The 17,674-nt window shown below is 47.8% G+C and overlaps 1 protein-coding gene across 1 annotated transcript in view; it reads right to left on the bottom strand.

The window, feature by feature from the left end:
* Positions 1-4,028: 4,028 nt before the first annotated feature.
* Positions 4,029-17,674, bottom strand: part of PSMF1 (proteasome inhibitor subunit 1) — a 31,624-nt gene continuing 17,978 nt past the window's right edge. Inside the window, exons 4-7 of the mRNA XM_045833479.1 lie at positions 17,476-17,670; positions 6,253-6,306; positions 4,977-5,135; positions 4,029-4,442 (exon numbers count right to left, since the gene is read on the bottom strand). Coding sequence (XP_045689435.1) covers positions 4,391-4,442; positions 4,977-5,135; positions 6,253-6,306; positions 17,476-17,670 — 460 coding nt within the window. The 3' untranslated portion in view covers positions 4,029-4,390. The remainder of the gene's footprint in view (positions 4,443-4,976; positions 5,136-6,252; positions 6,307-17,475; positions 17,671-17,674) is intronic.

Raw genomic sequence — 17,674 nt, 5'->3', positions numbered from 1 at the left:
TCCATAGATCCTGACAGTGATGATGTAATCTTGCTGATCTTCATACCCAAAACTTTTTGTTTAAAAATCTAAAGCCATTTATTTCCACTTACTGTAGCCGAACCCCAGGACTGACACTTCAGTAGGGCCCTCCCCTTCTCTCTCTTCCTTCTGAACCCCCATCCCACTGTCTCATAACACTTACCTTTTACTTTCCACAGCTCATATGGCACATGGCCTTTCATGTGGTCACCCAACCTCCTTTATTAGACTGCATCGTTAGCCTCAGCAGAGGCTGTGCCTTCCGCTTGGTACCTCCTACCCAGCCCTACCAGTAGTGTGATATTCAAACCTCATTATCGTTGCTGCTCTGTGCATTCTAGGGCCTGTCCTGTCACCTGGGCCTTGTCATCCATCACTGCCCACCATCCTCACTGCCTGCCACTCCTGCCTTTTGACCCACCCTCCAGGTCAGATTCAGGGACAAGCACAGCTGGAGTCACTGAGGTGTGCCTTGTGGTATTTCAAGAACACACGGGGGCTGGGCACTTGGCTGCCTGCCTTCGAATCTCTCCTACGGTGCAAAAAGTCGGCCATGGCCCAAAACCACGTGCATTTTACAGCAAAGCTGAGGATATGCATGTGGGGGATCTTTTCTCTCTTTGGTGGTGGGACCTCTTATTGGAACTACACCAAATTAGACAAGATTATAAGGTGACAGAAGATATTAACGGTCCCACAGACTTCAATTTTCCTTCTGTGAAGAGAGACACGGGTCAGTAGTAGAAAGTCATCATGACAGTAGAAAGGGAGGCTGTCAGGGCAGCTGGGTTCCAAAGAGTGAGGCTGTGTGGCGCTTGCTACCCGTTTTCTAACTATGCACCAACAGGCACGGAGCATCCAGCCCAGAATACACAGTCTCCCTTCTGAGCACGATGCATTCTTGGAATTGGGGTCTCAAGAAACTCATGACTTCATAATGGAGGCTGACAGAGAAGCTCATGACTGAGTAGATAAAAGTCAGGAGAAACACAGCCAGCTCAAAAACAGGGAGGGAGGCAAGGACGAGAAGGTGGGGATGCGGGGCTGCCAGAGGTGGCAGTGTGCGTGGTCTGTGGCACTTAACCAAAAGGCCGAGTTTGGAACCAGACCTTTACTCATAAGCCACTGGATAAAGAAAGAAAGTTCAAACCAAGTGAAAGTAATGCCATAAACGTCACTAGCCCTGGAAAGGTCACGTGAACTTCCATGCAGACAGGAGCTGTCTGATATCACATCCAGCCCAGAACCTTCCCCAAAAGTTCAAACCAACTCCTCTGTGGTGCACCAGCCGTGGGCATCCCAAATGGTAACTCCCAAAGCCATGGTCTGCTCCCAGGGGTAACTGGCCCTGGTCTCTGCCTTGTTTGGCCTAGGTCAGAGTTCTTAAAAACAGAGGGCAAAACCACAATGAGATACCACTTCACACCAACTAGGGGGCAATACGCAAGAAGACTAACGAGTATTGGCAGAGATGTGGAGAAACTGGAACCCTCATACCCTGCTGCTGGGACTGTAAAATGGCACAGCTACTTTAAAAAATGGTCTGGCAGTTCCTCAGAAAGTTAGATATCAAGTTAGTTACCGTATGATCCAGCAATTCCATTCCTAGGTATATAACCAAAAGAATTAAAAACACATGTCCACACAAAAATTTGTACACAAATGTTCATAGCAACAGTATTCACAGGAGCTAAAAAGTGAAAACAATCCAGCTGTCCCTCAATTGATAAATGGATAAAGAAAATGTGGTATATCCACACAGTGGAATATTATTTGGCCAGAAAGAAGGAATGATGTACTGATACATACAACATGGATGAACCTTAAAAACATTAAGTGAAATAAGCCAGACACAAAAGGCCACATATTATGTGATTCCACTTACGAGAACTGCCCAGAACAGGCCAATCTTCAGAGACAGAAAACAGACTAGAGGTTGCCTGGGGCGGGGAAGAGGGGAGAGGAGAGCGCCTGTTAGTGGACACGGGGCTCCATTTTGGGGTGGTGAACGTGTTCAGAAATTAGAGTGATGGATGCACAACACTGTGTATATACTAAAAACCACTTAAATGCACACTTTAAAAAATGGCGAACTTTATGGGTATATGAATTACATCTCAATAAAGTTATTTAAAAAAGAGGACGAGGTTATTAAGTGCTGATATTTATTAAGGCTCCAACCTTTTGGGCTCCAAAGCGCACACACCTGAGCCATTCCCATTTGCTGCCCGGTGACTACCCGTGGCTGAAGGGAGGGACACGGCCCGATACAAGCACAGACAGCTGGACTTGGAAGTTCCGAGGAGCCCCGGGTAGCAGCTAAGACATCACCTGTGTCCCTCAGTGTCCTTGATGCAAGGAGACCCCCCACGCAAAATGGCTGATTCTGCAGATGAATCACTAACGTTTTCAGAAAACAGAATCGTGAATGGGACTAGCCTTCTGACCTTTGCCACTAGAAAATCTAGTGGCAAATTTATTGTTTCAAGCTCTTTGAATAAGGGTCCTAAAAATCATCTACCCTTTCCCTGCTTGTCTGATGGTCTCTGTCTGATGTTCCCTTAATTGCTTCCTTTTACAGTAAAGGGTGCTTTTGTGAGCAAACTGCCCCAAGTCTTTTCGGTAGCAGATATGATCCAATTTTAAAACAAAAACATCCCGCCCATTTGCTGCTGGCCCTTGAGGAAGAAAACTATGACTGATGCGTGCACTCATAACTCTGCCCGACCTCTGGGTCTTTCTCCAGAGCAGACATGTTCTAGAAGGCTCAAAGTGGCCTTCGGCTAGATCAGAGCTTGAGATGGGGCCTGCCAGAAATGGCCGGTGAGCCCACTCAGGCTGGCCTCCCCACCCAGGCCCGGCCTCCGGCTCACCCTGGGCATACACGCCAGGTTATTTTACCCCTAACCCACTTTCAGGCAAGGGAGACAGGATACAGTGCATTAGCAGATACCTCAGGAAGGCTCTGGTAGCTCCCTATCCACGAACAAATGGTATGTCCTAATTTGGGCAAAGGAACCCCAAGGAGCTGAGAAGTGACAGGACCCACACGTGGTTGAAATGCTAGTTGTGCAGTCAAAGGGACCAGTGCTTTGATCTCTTGCCTCTGAGCCTGATGCTCTATGGTGCTCTTTCCACTCCAGCACAAGGTTCATCACTGACCGCGTCTGTCAGGCCTCGGGCTGAAAAGGATCCGGAGAACACCAAAGGTCAGGCAGTCTGGGACAGAGGGCACAGGCTTCCGAGGTGGGGCTCCCTGGGGGTCAAATGCCTTCCTGGGTTGTTTCGTGCTTGACTAGTTCTTCCATCCACCCCAGCCACTGGCTTCGAGGCTGGCCTCCTGCTCCTCCCGAAATTCAAGACCATCTTCTCTGATACAGCCCATGGTCCTGGGCTTCTGGGCCCCACCAGGGATGAGAGGCAAAAGTACAGCCTCTGTAGGTGAGTACCACACACAGCCTTGAACTTTCCTCCTTTTCCTTTTGCCCGAGTTTCCAGGGCTCACCATACTCAGAGGCAGACATCAGATTGCTTTAGAGTAGGAAGGGCACCTCAGATTTCACAGGTGGGGCACAAAGGCCATGGGAGGGTAAAGGACTTAGGGTCACTTAGTAAGTTAGAGGAAAAAATGAGGCCCCCAGGTGTGTCCTGTTTATTCCTGTTTGTAGGCTGCCATCGCCCCAGCACAGCCGGACTCAGGGGACTGGGCCAGACAGACAGAACTGGAGGATTCTGCCCTTCACAGAAGGATGCAGTCTTTCTGCAATGTGCCTGCCTGTGTGAAAGCTGTCCTTGTGGCCTGTGGGGTTTCCAGTCACTCATTTTCATCCACACAGCCACACTGGGACCCATCTTAGTCCAGTCAGGAGCAAACAGCAATTTAGGAAGGGAAGGCAGCTGAGAAGTAAGGATGGACCATGGGTAGGAAGACAGTCATGGAGCCCCACAAGGAGTCAAACCCCAGACTCTCACAACTGAAAGCATCTGTGCAGTAAAAAAAAGTGAGAGACGGCAACAAGACTTCTGTATTGACATTTGGCTCTTAATAATAACATCCAAAATGCGTTCTGTTCTTATAGCGCTGCATCAGGTTGAGGATATATGTTGCCGGAGTCTCCCTGGGAAAGCAGGGAGGAGCTGGTGGTGGGAGACAGACACCGATTTCTCTTTGGGACCTATGTGCAGCCGGGTGGAAAGCTGCAACAGGTGCCCTGACTCTGACGGGGGAGCAAGGAGATCCCAGCCAGCCTGCAACCACATGGGCAGAATCCCGTGTCCCCAGCCCGCAAGAACACGGCTGCTGATGGGGCCAGAGATGGCAGCTCCAGGAGAGCGGAGGGAAGGCTGGGATGTTACATTCTTGAGGCCTTCACAGGTACATGTCATCGAAGCCCGGCGGGGGGAGGTGGTCTGGGTTGGGTCTGGAACGGAAAGAGGGGCTGGTGAGTTGGAGCGACGGAGGGCCGGGGGCACACAGGCAGACAGGGCCCTGAGCTGAGGTAGCCTGCCCTCCAGAACAGCGTGGTGGTTCGTGGAGTTTAGGAGCGTGAGCTCTAGAGCCAGACAGAGCTCTAGATTGAGTCCTAATTTTTCTACCTTGGGTAAGTTTCTTCACCTTTCAGGAACTTGATTTCTGTATCTACAAAAGGTGGACAGTAATTGTTGACGTAAGCATCCAGTGAGTTCCTGACACACGCTAAACTTCCAGGAAATGAGGAGCTCCTCCTCCTCTGGGTCCTCCCTGAGGAGAGCTGGGGGAAGGAAGGCTCTGCAGAGCGGGGAGCTCCTGAAGCTCCAGGGGGGCCTCAGGAAGGGCCTGGAGGAGGCTCCACTCTTGGCAGTGGGGCTGGAGCTACTGGCAGCTCTGCACCTGGTGTCACATGCCTTCGCTCCTGCAGCACCGAGCTGACCTGTCATCAGGTCCTACTTCTCAGCATACCTGAGGGAATACCTACCCGGGCGGGCTGGTCCCAATGGGTCCAAAAGGGTCAAAGCGCGCTCCTGGGGGCACAGCGCCTGGAGGAAGCCGGTTTGGGAGGCCCGAGGATGGGTCAATAGGTACTCTTGGAAAGCCGGATCTCAGGGGATCCACAATCATACCCCCTCTCCGATACCTGGGGCAAGAAGGAAAAAAATGGGTCTGCAGGGGTGGCAGGGAACTGTTGGGAGAAGAGGCGAAGGAGGTGGGGACAGGCTAAGAATGCCTGGGGTGTTCCTTCCGGGTGGTTCAAGCAGACACACAGGGACGACTGCCTGAGCAGCGGCAGGAAGTGGGCCAGAATGCAAAGAGCACACCTCCCTGGCAAGCACAGTCGGGACTTTTGGCTTTCCCAGGCTCTGTGAGCCCGCAAAATTCCTACAGTAAGAAGGAATGTCCTAAACCCAAGAAGGACAACTTGATCAAGAACAATCGCCAGAACTTGCCAAGGTCAATGCAGAACCACCACAAGGCTCTGCAAGGCACTACTTGAGGTCTAAGGCCTAGTAAGAGCATTGAGAAAATTCCTGCTGCTGGCTTCTTTGCTGTCTCCTTAAAAAACCTCAGGGCAATCTGTGGACTACCTGCGGGTCTCCCATCTGGCTCCTGATGGCATCTGGCTTTCCATGGACCTGACCTCATGTGCTCAAACTAGGACACGTGAGCGACTGTTCCACTACACTTTGGGGTCACTATTCAAGTTTAACTGCATACTTATGTGACTTTACAACCTAAAAACCAAATGCTCAAGTCGGGTCTCTCTGCAGCAGAGGTTAAGATCTAGTCTGAATCATTTGGAGGAGACAGTGCATAGCTGAGGCTGCAATGACTTTATGGCCCAACCAGAGCTTGATGGGGATTCGAGACTGCCCCCATCAAGCGAGGTGACTTCTGAATAGTACTGAGCTGCCCGAAGGTCTGTAGCCCACCAGTGCTCTTCAGTCCACACCTACGTGATAAAGCCACACGGCATCCTGCTGCCCTAGGGAGGGTCGCTGCCCTCCACAGGGCACGAGGGAACGGACCAACAGAGGAGCTGCTGCTGGGCTGGCTCAGCCCCTCCCCCCTGCTCGCAGCTCACCTGCACTGCTCCAGGCCTGGCGGAGCAGAGCAAGTGGAATGATTCCTTAGCTGCTCAGCAACGACCTGCCTCCTTCACCCCGAAGGAAGAAGAAAAGCTCTAAAATTAGAAGATGAGCTGGGGCTGCAAAGCCACGAGAGCAAGTTGCTGCCACCTCCCCAGCAGTACTCACCCGAAGGGGTCTAGGTCCTCTCCCCCGACAGCAAACGGGCCCAGGGGATCACGCCTGAAACAAACAAGGGACAATTACCATAAGTCCCATAGCAGCTGGGCGCCTGGGCCCTCAGGGGCCTGACCTGATGCCAGAGGGGTCACAAAAGCACTCCCAGGCTTAGGGACAGGGCGAGCTCCTGCACAAGACCATAACACAAGGTGTACTGTAAAGTGGTCCTTGCCACAGACCAACGATGGCTGAACACAAAGCTACAAACCGCAGAGGAGCCCGAGTCTACAGAAAGAAAGAATACTAACAGTGCTAACCTCCCAGTAACTTTCATTTTATTCACATCTTTCCCAAACTCCTAGACCTTGGATAATGAACCAAGTTCTTTTAGATCAGAAAATTATTCTAAAGCCAAAACTAAAAGCTCAGATTTAAAAGCTTCCAAGGCTAGAGTGAGAGGGGTGCTCTCATGCAGCTAGCACAGTGCTTCTCACCCTTTTTTCCATTATGGTCCCTGCGTGAAATTTTCACACCACCAGTAGTGCGTCTCTGCGTACACACTGCAGCCCAGCGGAGGGCCGCGACCACGGTGACCTCCCACCGCCCCCACTGATGATGCATGAGCGAGGCACATGAACGGGGAGTCTATGTTATGTAATACACACCCACAAAATAGATCTACCTTTCAAAAGCCTTATGCATCCTTCATATTCTTTGATCCAACAGTTTTATGTCTAGGTATCAATCTTAAAGAAAGAACACATTATTCAAATTAAAATATTACCACGAATCAAGGGTACTGGGCTGGCCTAAACAGGGACCAGTTAGGTACATTATGGCACATCCCTCAATGCAACCAAGGAAACAGTGTTCTTGGAATGTTTTAAAAAGATGTGGGAAACATTTATGCTCAGTGTTAACTGTGGGGGGAAAGGGGATTATCAATAGCCTAGGAAATCAACTGTGAAAGTGTGGGTGTGTGTGGATAAATAACACTAGAAAGAAGCATAGTGAAAATATAAACAGTGGGGAGTTTCTCCTATTTCCTGTTTCTCCCCCTGCATAAGGCATCTGGATATCACAAAATAAAAAAGGTTTAGGATTTGAAAAAGTGGTCTCTGGAATCTGCGTGGAGCCCCCGTGAGCAACCCAAGCCTGCCAGTTCTGGGGTGCGGCAGGCTCTTGCCAGACCTCAGGAGAGCCCTGTGAACAGCCCCTAATCTAGGCTTACATGTAAGAAGCCATTAATTAAAGAATTGGGGAAAAAAATCCAAAAGCAGGTGCTTGTCCAGTTAGTTCTACCGAATGAGCTGGACAAGATCATTGTGATTTAGGCGGGCAAGGTTTCCAAGGGAAGACTATTATTCCCAAGGCATGGGTCATGGGGCGGGCAGCCCCAGTTTCCGGTGGCCTCCTAACATCCTGCCTTGGTGGACCGACCGGGAGGTGCGAAGGGCAGCAAACATTTTACCCCACCAACTACCACCATCAGAGCAGCACACAGAGTGACTATGAAAACGCCCAGGAGAGCAGGGCCTCAACAGCCGCTGAAACAGGCAGCCATCCCTGTTCTTCTCCCCTGGGCCACTGCGTGGGGAGGGAGAAGGCGTGGAGAACAACTTGGGCCAGAAAGGCGGCTGCGAGGCCACACCCAACACTTGAAACTACTGCAGCAGATCCTTCAGCTCACACTCAACACATCCTCCCTGTAACGTGTGCACACTTCAGTGAGCTCACTGTGCACATGCGCAGACCCCGTTTTAAAATAGTCTGTCCTGGATGTGCTGACTGAGACTAGGGTTTAAAAAAAGAAGGCAATTTTTGCACCTTCTAAAACTGAGCTCCTGCTACTTCATCTGGTAACCGGCTGGAGGATGGAGTGTTTGTTGTGCATTAACCCATAGGCACGACCTCTTGGCTGGCCCACTGGACAGCACGTCCCAGCTCCAAAAGGGGCCCCTCTAGGGGATGTGAAGTGAACCTGACCACACAGCTTCCTTCTCATACGCTGCCCCTGCCCGGATGAAAACAACACTCCTCTCTCGGACACACAACTCCAGCTGACGCCACTCTGATGGCTGAGGTGCCCTGTGAACTGGAAAGGCCTCAGGACCGGGATCGAGAGCGGGGCTCTAGACCCTGGGAGGGGAACTGTCTGGCTGGTTGGCAGGGGTCTGCCACAAAACCACTGCATCTCAGTCTTCACAGATGTAAATTGAAGTGGTAACACTCACAGGGGCTGCTGTCATGGTGAAAGGCAGTGCTGGCCGTGACCAGATCTGCTGACAGTTCAGAAAGGCCTGGAGGAACAGGTCAACAGAAGCCACCGCTACTTACCGTGAGCTTGCGTTGTGCCAGGCACTGTGCTAAATTTAAGTTTTTAATAGATTAAATTTTTAAATTTAATTTTCTGAATAGGTAATGCATTCACCAGTTTCAAAATTTAAGAGTAAAACAGGATACACAGATCCATAATCTTAGGCTAGCTGTGTTTTGGAATTCAGAATTGTTCATAGTTCAGAAAGGTCAGATGAATGCCTCTAATATGTGTTGTGTGACACTCCCGTGTAGTGTGCTATGCCCAATACCCTAATATTTCTGCAAAATGAGTGAGTAGTCACAAGTGGGACAAATGAAAACAGAAGGAGCTTCAAGCCACTTCAGGTCAGGTTTTGCTACCAAACAAGGTGCGGGACCAACCTTATTTTTCTGGGGAAAAAAGAAACCCCTTGCTTTTCAGATCTCTTTTGATTTCATAATTATAGTTAGAAGACTGTGGACTCATAAGTAAAAAATCTCCTTCCCACCCTTCCGCCACCAGCCTACCAGGTCTTCAGTGTCTTATATGTCCTCCCAAAGATGCTCTGCCTACGTGAGCAAATACATGTCTCCCTCACCTTTCAGACCAAAACACGCCTAGCTCCTTACGAGTGTTCTTCTTGCACATTTGCAGCAGCCCTCTGAGTATGTGAACTTGTTAGTTCGGGAGAAGCAGCTGACAGTATATGTTGCCAATTATAAAATTCAAGCTTTCAAGTGAAAATTAGCAACAAACAAACAAACTAGCTTGATGGCTTCCCAACAGTGATGCTGATGAGGATCAGTAACATTAATGAATGTGATTTTTTGATATTGTGTAATAAAATGCATTGATGTTTAACAGATCTGCACATCTTAGTGAACCAGTATTTTCCAAGCAACTGATACACGACCTTAACATAACAACGTATAAAGACAGGGATTCAGACTCCACATCACATCTAATCTTTGAAGAAACTATCACACGTCAAGTTTTGGAGTGATGCAAAGAATATCCACAATTATTTGAAAAAGTTATTAAACTATTCCTCCCTTTTCCAACAACCTACGTAAGTGAAAGCTTTAACAAAAATAACGTTATCACTTAAGACTAAATGAGGAAGCAGAAATGAGAATCTAGTTGTCTTCTATGCCTAATATTAAGGCAATTTGCAATAATGTAAAACAATGTTACTCTTCTATTTTTTGTTTTTAAAATAGTTATTTTCATAAAATTTTTTATTTATGTTAACACATAATAGATTTTATTATTAAGTTAATGAATAAATGTGTATTAAAAAATTTTGGCTCTAATTTCTAATATGGTAAACACTGACAGATATAACTCAAACAAGATCTCCTTGGGGTTCTCAATAATTTTTGAGAGTGCAAGAGGATTCCTAAGACCAGAAAGTTTGAGATCTGCCAGCATAGGAAAAAATACAACTCAAAGAAGTGTGTATATGTGTGTGTGTGTGAGTGTGTGTGTGTATACATGGGTATATAAGTATGTATATGTGTATACATATGTGGATACACACACACAGATTGTTCATAGTATGCAATTTAAAATGAACAGGCTTGAAATTACCCCATTGTATAATAAAATATCAGATACTAAAAAACACATATTTAGCACTTTAATCAATGAATTATGAAATTTTAAAAACAAAGTGTATAATACATAATATTGGGAACATTAAAAAAACATGTAAGATGCAGACTTGGGTTAAAAATGAATTTTGAATGACATAAGAGCTTTATACCTAAGGATTTACTTTTAGCAAAGCTGGTTAAGCATAGGAAAAATTGTTTTTTCGAAATGGAGAACAGGATTTGGGACAGAGTCTCCTGACTGAGGACAGATGGAGCAAAGGGAAATGGGTTAGAACTGTAATAACAAAAAAAAGCAAGGCTTATACTAAAAAATGAACAAACAAACAACTTCCCTCACAGACAGGCTGTGTGGGGAATTCTTCCCTAGAGCGCCAGGGACTAGGATGCGCGCACCTCCCCCACTCAGTTCTCCATCACGATGGGATGTCCCCTCCATCTACGCCAGCATCAAACCAGCAGACCCAGCACCTCCTGACAAGCTCGGACGCACCTCACACACTTGGAGAAGCAATCCTCTTTATGCACTAGGGCAGACATCCCAACCCTGGTTTGCACTTGGAGGTTTCCCGTGTGGGACAGGCAAGATGAGGGCGTGGAAGGTGTGGGGTGGGACACAGAACCGTGTCCTGTGGGAAGGGGCAGAGCACGTGCCAAGCTGTTCAGGGGCAGGGTAATTAACACCCCGCAGTACCAGATGGGCCTGCGGCTGTGTTGCTCTTTCTCTTCCCTCGCCCTTATAGCCCCACCCCCAAATCAGGCGTTTGAGGGAAAAACAAAAAGGTAAAAGTGTGAGTGCCTGGTTGCCCAGCAACACAGTGGTGGTGGTGGTGGTGGTGGTGGTGGTGAGGGGCTATAATAAAGGAATCAATGTCATTACAGGCATCTGTGCTTCAGAGAAGGGGGGCTGGCAAAGAGAGGGACGGAGGGAGAAGGGGCCACAGAGGGGAGACCTGACAGGCTGTCAATGCTCTAGTGGCTGACAAAAGCCTCCTAAGCATCTGGCCTCCTCTTCCAACCATCCCATCCAGTTCAGTGTCCTAGTCCTGGGAGGGGGGCTTGCTCGAGAAAACCTAATGGGGGAGGGGGAGGAAGAAGCCAGATTTTCCTCCATAATCGGTATATGCTCACCACACTGAACCTGTACACAAATTGACTACAGGAGCTAAAACTGAAGCATGCAGTGGGGAACGCATGAGCCTCTGAGTCAGACCTACTCAGGGCAAACCTGTCTTCACTCTCCCACTGAGATAATTCTGGGAAGTTATGCTACCTCCCTATCCACCATCTCCTCCCCTCGCTAAGTGGGTTGCCACCGACCTTCATGTAAGGCTGTCTGGGAGAAGAATAGAGTAAATGAGAGCAGTTGGTTGGGCGGTCAACACAGGAGAGCCAGGAAATGCAGTTACTCCTATCCCTGACAAAGGGAAGCTATGTCCCTGAAGGGACTGGGTGGGAACGCAGTCGCCCACCACACCCTCTGGGTCAGTACTCTCACGCTGCGGTGGCTGCACTGCATCGAATCCTTTGCTGGGGGGAGGGCACTATGGATATAAAAACAGAAACCAGGCTGTCTCTGGGGAGACCCTCTACTCATTACGCCTTCAGTCTTGTTCTCATCTCTGCTGCTGCCGGAACAGGACCCACTGAGTATTCACTGAACGTTCACTATATCCTGAGCAATGAGCTCCACATGTGACAGCCACCATCAAACTCAATCCTAGGACAGGACTAGCAATCCCCAAGTGCAGATGAGAAAACCAAGGCTCCAAGAGGCTGAATGTGCTGATGGGTAAAGCTGCAAGGTCAGGGCTTGAACCCAGTTGATCCGCCTCCAAAGCCTGTGTTACTAACTGCCATCTAACACTGCCCCCTTGACATGGGGGTTGGGTGGGTCGCAGAAAGAAGGGGGACAAGTCCCACCTGCTAAGAGGGGCATGCAGGAGTGATGAGGCGTGGCCTCTGCCTTCCCTGCCTTCCTGCTCCAACCCGCCAGGCTCTGTAGCCCAAGGCACCTCCGCCGTCATCAGCACCCTCGGGTGATGTCCAGCCGCCCATGGGAAGACTTGAGTTCACATCAGGCGTCTTTCAAAATCCAGCCCTATCCTCCACAGCCGTTACACCCTAGGGCTCCAACACGAATTCTTTTTCTACAGCCGAACTTCAGCTATCCCTCAGCTTGGAAAACCTACCCCCTGAAAGAAATGTTATGAAATAACTCAGACACATTAGAAGGAAAAAAACGAAAGAAGCTTGAAACACTTCTCTTCCCCATGAAGACCCAGCTCAGGCAGCACCTCCTCCAAGAAGCCTTTCCCCGGGAGCCAGGAAGGAAGGGTCTCTGTGCTAACCTCTGCTACTGGCAGCTATCCCTCTAATTTACTCGGCTGTCTCCCAAGCCAGAGGGAGAGCGTGCGCCTCGAGAGTAGAGATCCAACCCTAGGGATCCCTAACCCACAGGAAAACATTTGTGAAATAGGAGACTCATCAAAATGTGCAAGGTGTAGGTCCAGGTGACGGAGACACACAGAGTGGAAAAGCGGAACAAAGGAAGTATGCACTTGAAAAAAGCCAGTAATCGTGGGATTAGACAAAAATAACCAAGTGGTGGTGCTGTCATGGACAGGGTGAGCCGCAGGGCCAGCGGGCCAGGGATCGGCTAATGAAACGAACACGAAGAGCAGAAGGGCACAGAGCTGGCTGTGCCTGCAGCAGGATGATGACTGACGGACACCGTTCCCAGCCTCGCTCCCATCTTTTGGGCTTAGAACATGGCCCACATTTCCCCTAAAGCCTTGCTTAGCCCAAAGACCTAGAGATTTCACTTAGTAAAGTTTCCTAAGCCGAGGCCCACACTGCTCACTTCGTAATTCTCCAACCTGACCGGCAGTATTGTGTCCTGCCCCTTCCCTGAGTGGGGAAGCCTGCCCTGGGCTTTGCAACCCACTCACCGCCCCACCTGACTCCACCTGCGGCAGGCTCTAACCGCCAGGCTGTCCGCCCAGGGCGCTGCCAAGAACAGGTCTTAGGGTTGGAGCACCCTTTCTACCCCTCTCTTTGCCTGGCTAACACCTCCTGTCTAGAGGCCAGTTCCTTCCTGGGACGCCTTCCCCAAGGAACACCGAACACCGAGTGTGGTTCAGGCTCCTGTTCCTGTGCGCTGCGAGTGCCCTGCTTGCTGCTCATCCCCCACGAGATGAAATGAGAGCAGCAGCCCAGGCGCTGCTGAAGCACCCAGGGGTAGATCCGGTGTCCCACGCACAGCGAGCTCAGGAAATAGCACAGGCTTAAGAACCTAAGTAGCAACTCGGCATCTGAATTTTTAAATACTCTTCATTTTCAAATAGTTTCCCATCAATGTCTGGGTTATTTCTGGACTCTCAAGTCTATTATTCCCTTGCTTTATATGTTTATCCTAATGCCAGTTCCACACTGTCTTCATCACTGTAGCTTTGTAGTAAGTTTTGAAACCGAGAGGTGTGAGTCCTCCAGTTTTTTTGTTTCAAAATTGTTTTAGCTACTCTGGTTCCCTTGCATTTCCATATGAATTTTAGGATCAGCTTGCCAATCTTTAAAACAAATCAAAACCCTACCAACCAACCAAAAAACTCAAGGATTCTGACTGGCATTACACTGAATACACAGATCAATCAGGGCGCTGACCATCTGCACCTCTCACCCATGGTCTATGCACATAGTACGCCTTTCCATTATCTAGATCTTCTGTAATTTCTTTCAATAACCTTCTGTGGTTCTCAGTACAAAACCCTGTACCTCTTTTGTTAAATTTGTTTTTAAATATTTTATTCTTTTGGGTTTTACTGCTAATGTGATCATTTTTAATTTCATTGCTGATACACAGAAACACAAGTGATTTTTGTTTATTGTTCTGTATTCTGTCCTGCTGTTCAATTTGTATGTTAGTTTTAAAAAGTTACTTTTTAAAAATGTCCTTAGGATATTCTCTGTACAAGATCCCGTGTGACTGGCAAACAGAGATAGTTCACTTCTCACTTTCTAACCGGGACCCCTGGTGTTTCCTGAGTGACTGCCCAGTACCTGTTACACAGCAAGCACGACGCTGCAGGAAAGCAGCAAGAGCAGGTGCCCTTGCTTGTCCCTGATCTTAGGGGACTGCACTCACTCTTTCCCCGTTAATTTGGGTGTTAGCTGTGGGCTTTTTGCAGATGCGCTTTATTGGGTTGAGAAAGTTCTTTCTATTGCCAAATGCTTTTTACCATGAATGGGTGTTGAATTCTGCAAATGTTTTTTCTCTGAGACAGAGAAGTGGTTTTTGTCCTTTGTTCTATTAATGTGGTGCATACACTGATTTATTTTTAGATGTTAACCTACCCAATTCTGTAATAAATTTTATTTGATCATGATGTGTGTATTTTATATGTTGCTAGATTTGTTTCCCAATATTCTGCTGAGGATTTTTGCATCTGTATTTATGAGGGACACTGGTTTATGGTTTTCTCGTGCTGTCTCTGGTTTCGTGTCAGGATCATACTGGCCTCACGGAATGAACTGGGAATTAGCCCTTCCTCTTCTGCTTTTCTGAAGGAGTTTGTGAAGGACTGGGATGGTATTAATTTAAAAAATAGGTATTAAGGAAATTTTCAAATGGACCAAAATAGTACAAATAGTGTAATTGATGAAGCCCTTGCATTTTCAACTCAGTTTCAATAATTATCAACATTCTACATTCTTATTTCACCTATACTTGCTTCCCAGTGTGATTCTTTTGGGTTAAATTATTCTAAAGCACATCCCAGACATGTCATCTCATCCTTAAAGACTTCATTATATGTATGTAAATATATATCTCTAACAGATAAGGACTCTTTTCCAACATAACCAAAAATTAACTGCTTCACTTAAAATTAGCAGTAATTCCTAATGTTATCTAATACCTGGTCCGTGTTCAAATTTCTCCAGATGTTTCAAAAATGAATGTTAGAATCAATATGAGTCAAAATGCAGATGGAGCCCAACACTGTATCTGGATGACAGGATTGTCACTAACAGTCTCTCCCTCTCTCCCTCTTCTCCCCAAGCCATTCATTTATTTGATGGAAAAAACAAGGTTGATTTAGTGCGTAAAAATGTTTTGTGCCCAGTTTTTGGCAGGAGCCCATGCATCCTCATGTGTCTGGTAACCTGTTCCTCCATCCCTCAGACTTCTTTTAAGCCGGGAGCTCGCTCCAGTTCCAGGCAGCCGTGAACTTACCCGCAGAGCACACTTAATGTGTGGCTGGCCCACTTTCAGTGTGAAGACTGATCCGTGGTTTCAGGTGCTATCAGTCTGGTCCCCCTGTTATAAAGTGCCCCATCAACCTTTTCGCTGAGAGTTCAGCAACCACGGACAATTTGGGCCTGGGTATACGACTTCAGTAGAAGCTTGTGATGTGGTGATTTTCTAATTCTGTCACTTCCTCTAAGGCTAGGGTGTTTGTTTTTGTTTTTATCTTCACAATTCTAGACTCCAGGTCTATGATTCCAAAATTAGGATGGCACAGCCTCCAGGTGCCACTATGGAAGCTCTGGGGGTGTTTTTGCTTGTCACAGTTTCTAGAGAGTCTTCTTGGCATTAACAGGCAGACACTGCCTGCTCTGCAATTCCCAGTAGAATTCCACCTAACAAAGAATGCCCTGCACCCCACACGACTTCCAGAAGTCTTGTTAGACATTAATGGAGATATAAAGCTACATAAATTATCTAAAGTCCACGTCTATTTTATATGTGGACACAGTATTTTTATATGGTTCTAATAGAAATGTTTCCAGGAATATGGCTGATGTAATTAAGAAACACCGTCCATCCACTCTTTTCTTTGCCATTCTCATAAGGGCCGTTCACTATTTCAGAAAAGACGAGTTAGTAGCAGCAACACGGGTTGTATACTCGAGCTGCTGATATGACACATCTGCACATGGCCAGCTTTTGTTGCTGTCAAATTCAAGATAATTCCACATACAACTGCAAATATATGACTACTTTTGCACTGAAATCTTACTCAGGAACTACACAATGAGATACACATTACCTTATTATTAATTAATCTCTTTTTATTTCTCATTTGTATTATAGTTAGGACTTTATACCAACTCCTCTTGAAACTGTATATTCAGTAAGTTAGAGTATCTGTGAATTCCATTTTGAGAGACCAAAGGAGATTTCACAGATCTTTATTTTGAACTGGGCAGTTGAGTCTGAGAGAGCTGAGAATTATTATCTACCTAAGGTCTAAAAATTTCCTCCAATTTGGCTGTTTACTTAAATCTTGCCACCCGTACTCTGGTTACATCACAGACAGAGCACTGTGCTGGGTGTGAGGACCCTGGACTCTGGCCCTGGCTCTGTCTCTTTACTGGGCTCGTGGCTTAAGGCAGGTCGTCCTGTCTGCAAAATCGGAATGTCAGACCAGACAAGCGGTTTCAGCCTTTCAACCATTTTTTATTATTCTCTACTCTGCCATAGGACCCATATTTCTAAAGACTGCCAAAGAGATTGCCAATTATTATTTATTGTAATAATTAAATCAATTTCCTCTTAAAAGCTAACCGAAGGCATATAATTACCAAACAATGAAATAATGGCAGTTAACACTTACTGAGTGCTCACTACAGCCCAAAGGGAGCCCTCCCCGCAGCCCCGCAGCCCCAGCATCACCACCACACTGTGGGGACCAAGTCAGGAGGTGCCACCTCAGCCTCAGCAGAGACTAAGGTCTGCCTGGTCCGTCTCTCCTCCCTTGGGGCAGAAACCTCCAGTCCTAAATGCTACTAAGCTCATCTGCAAAGATCTTGGACACAATTTGGTCACACCCAACACCGTTTTGGGAAAGTTGTGAAGTTGTCAAAAGAGGTCAGGGGACTACAACAAAATGAAACAGGCAAGACACTGGGACGACATCCTCTCTGCGAAAGTACCTCTGCATCTCTGCATTTTCCCAAAAAGCCTGTCCAGGGCCCTGCACACACACCGAGCTCTAGAATAAATAAGTGAATCACCTGGGCAGCCTACCAGTATCACACACAATCCCCATGGGCCCTGACGCTTGGGCTGACTCAGAGGCTCCTTGTGAACTCCAGAAAGGGGACAGGCGGCCTTAAGATGCTGGGTAGTTAGGGTGACTAGCAGCAGCGGAAGAACTCACTGCTCTACTGATGTCTCCACTTTCTATCTCCATACACTATGACTAACGATTCTGTTGAAGGCACATGGGGGGCAGCGAGGGGGTCAAGTAGCAGGATGGACATGGCTGGAGTCCTTTGGCAGAAGCACGGGCTGCCCACTCGGGGCTCTACACTCACCAGGAAGGCTGCCGGCTAGTTTGTGGGTGCTGTGGGCGCTGTGGGTAAATCCGGAGTGGGTCCACCTCTTCGGGAGTGGCCGGGGGAAGCTCTCGGTGGGGACTGCTTGCACTAGCCTTGTTCCAGCGCTCATGGATAGGTGTGATGATTCCAGACACAATACGAGACCGAAGCTCCTCACTGTTCTTGTAGGTCCTGC

This window comes from Phyllostomus hastatus, unplaced genomic scaffold, assembly GCF_019186645.2.
Source record: "Phyllostomus hastatus isolate PE091 unplaced genomic scaffold, TTU_PhHast_1.1 phas_contig_17, whole genome shotgun sequence".
NCBI lineage: Eukaryota > Metazoa > Chordata > Mammalia > Chiroptera > Phyllostomidae > Phyllostomus > Phyllostomus hastatus.
The sequence above is the reverse complement of the archived record's forward strand: the minus strand, read 5'-3'. Positions and strand labels throughout refer to the sequence as shown.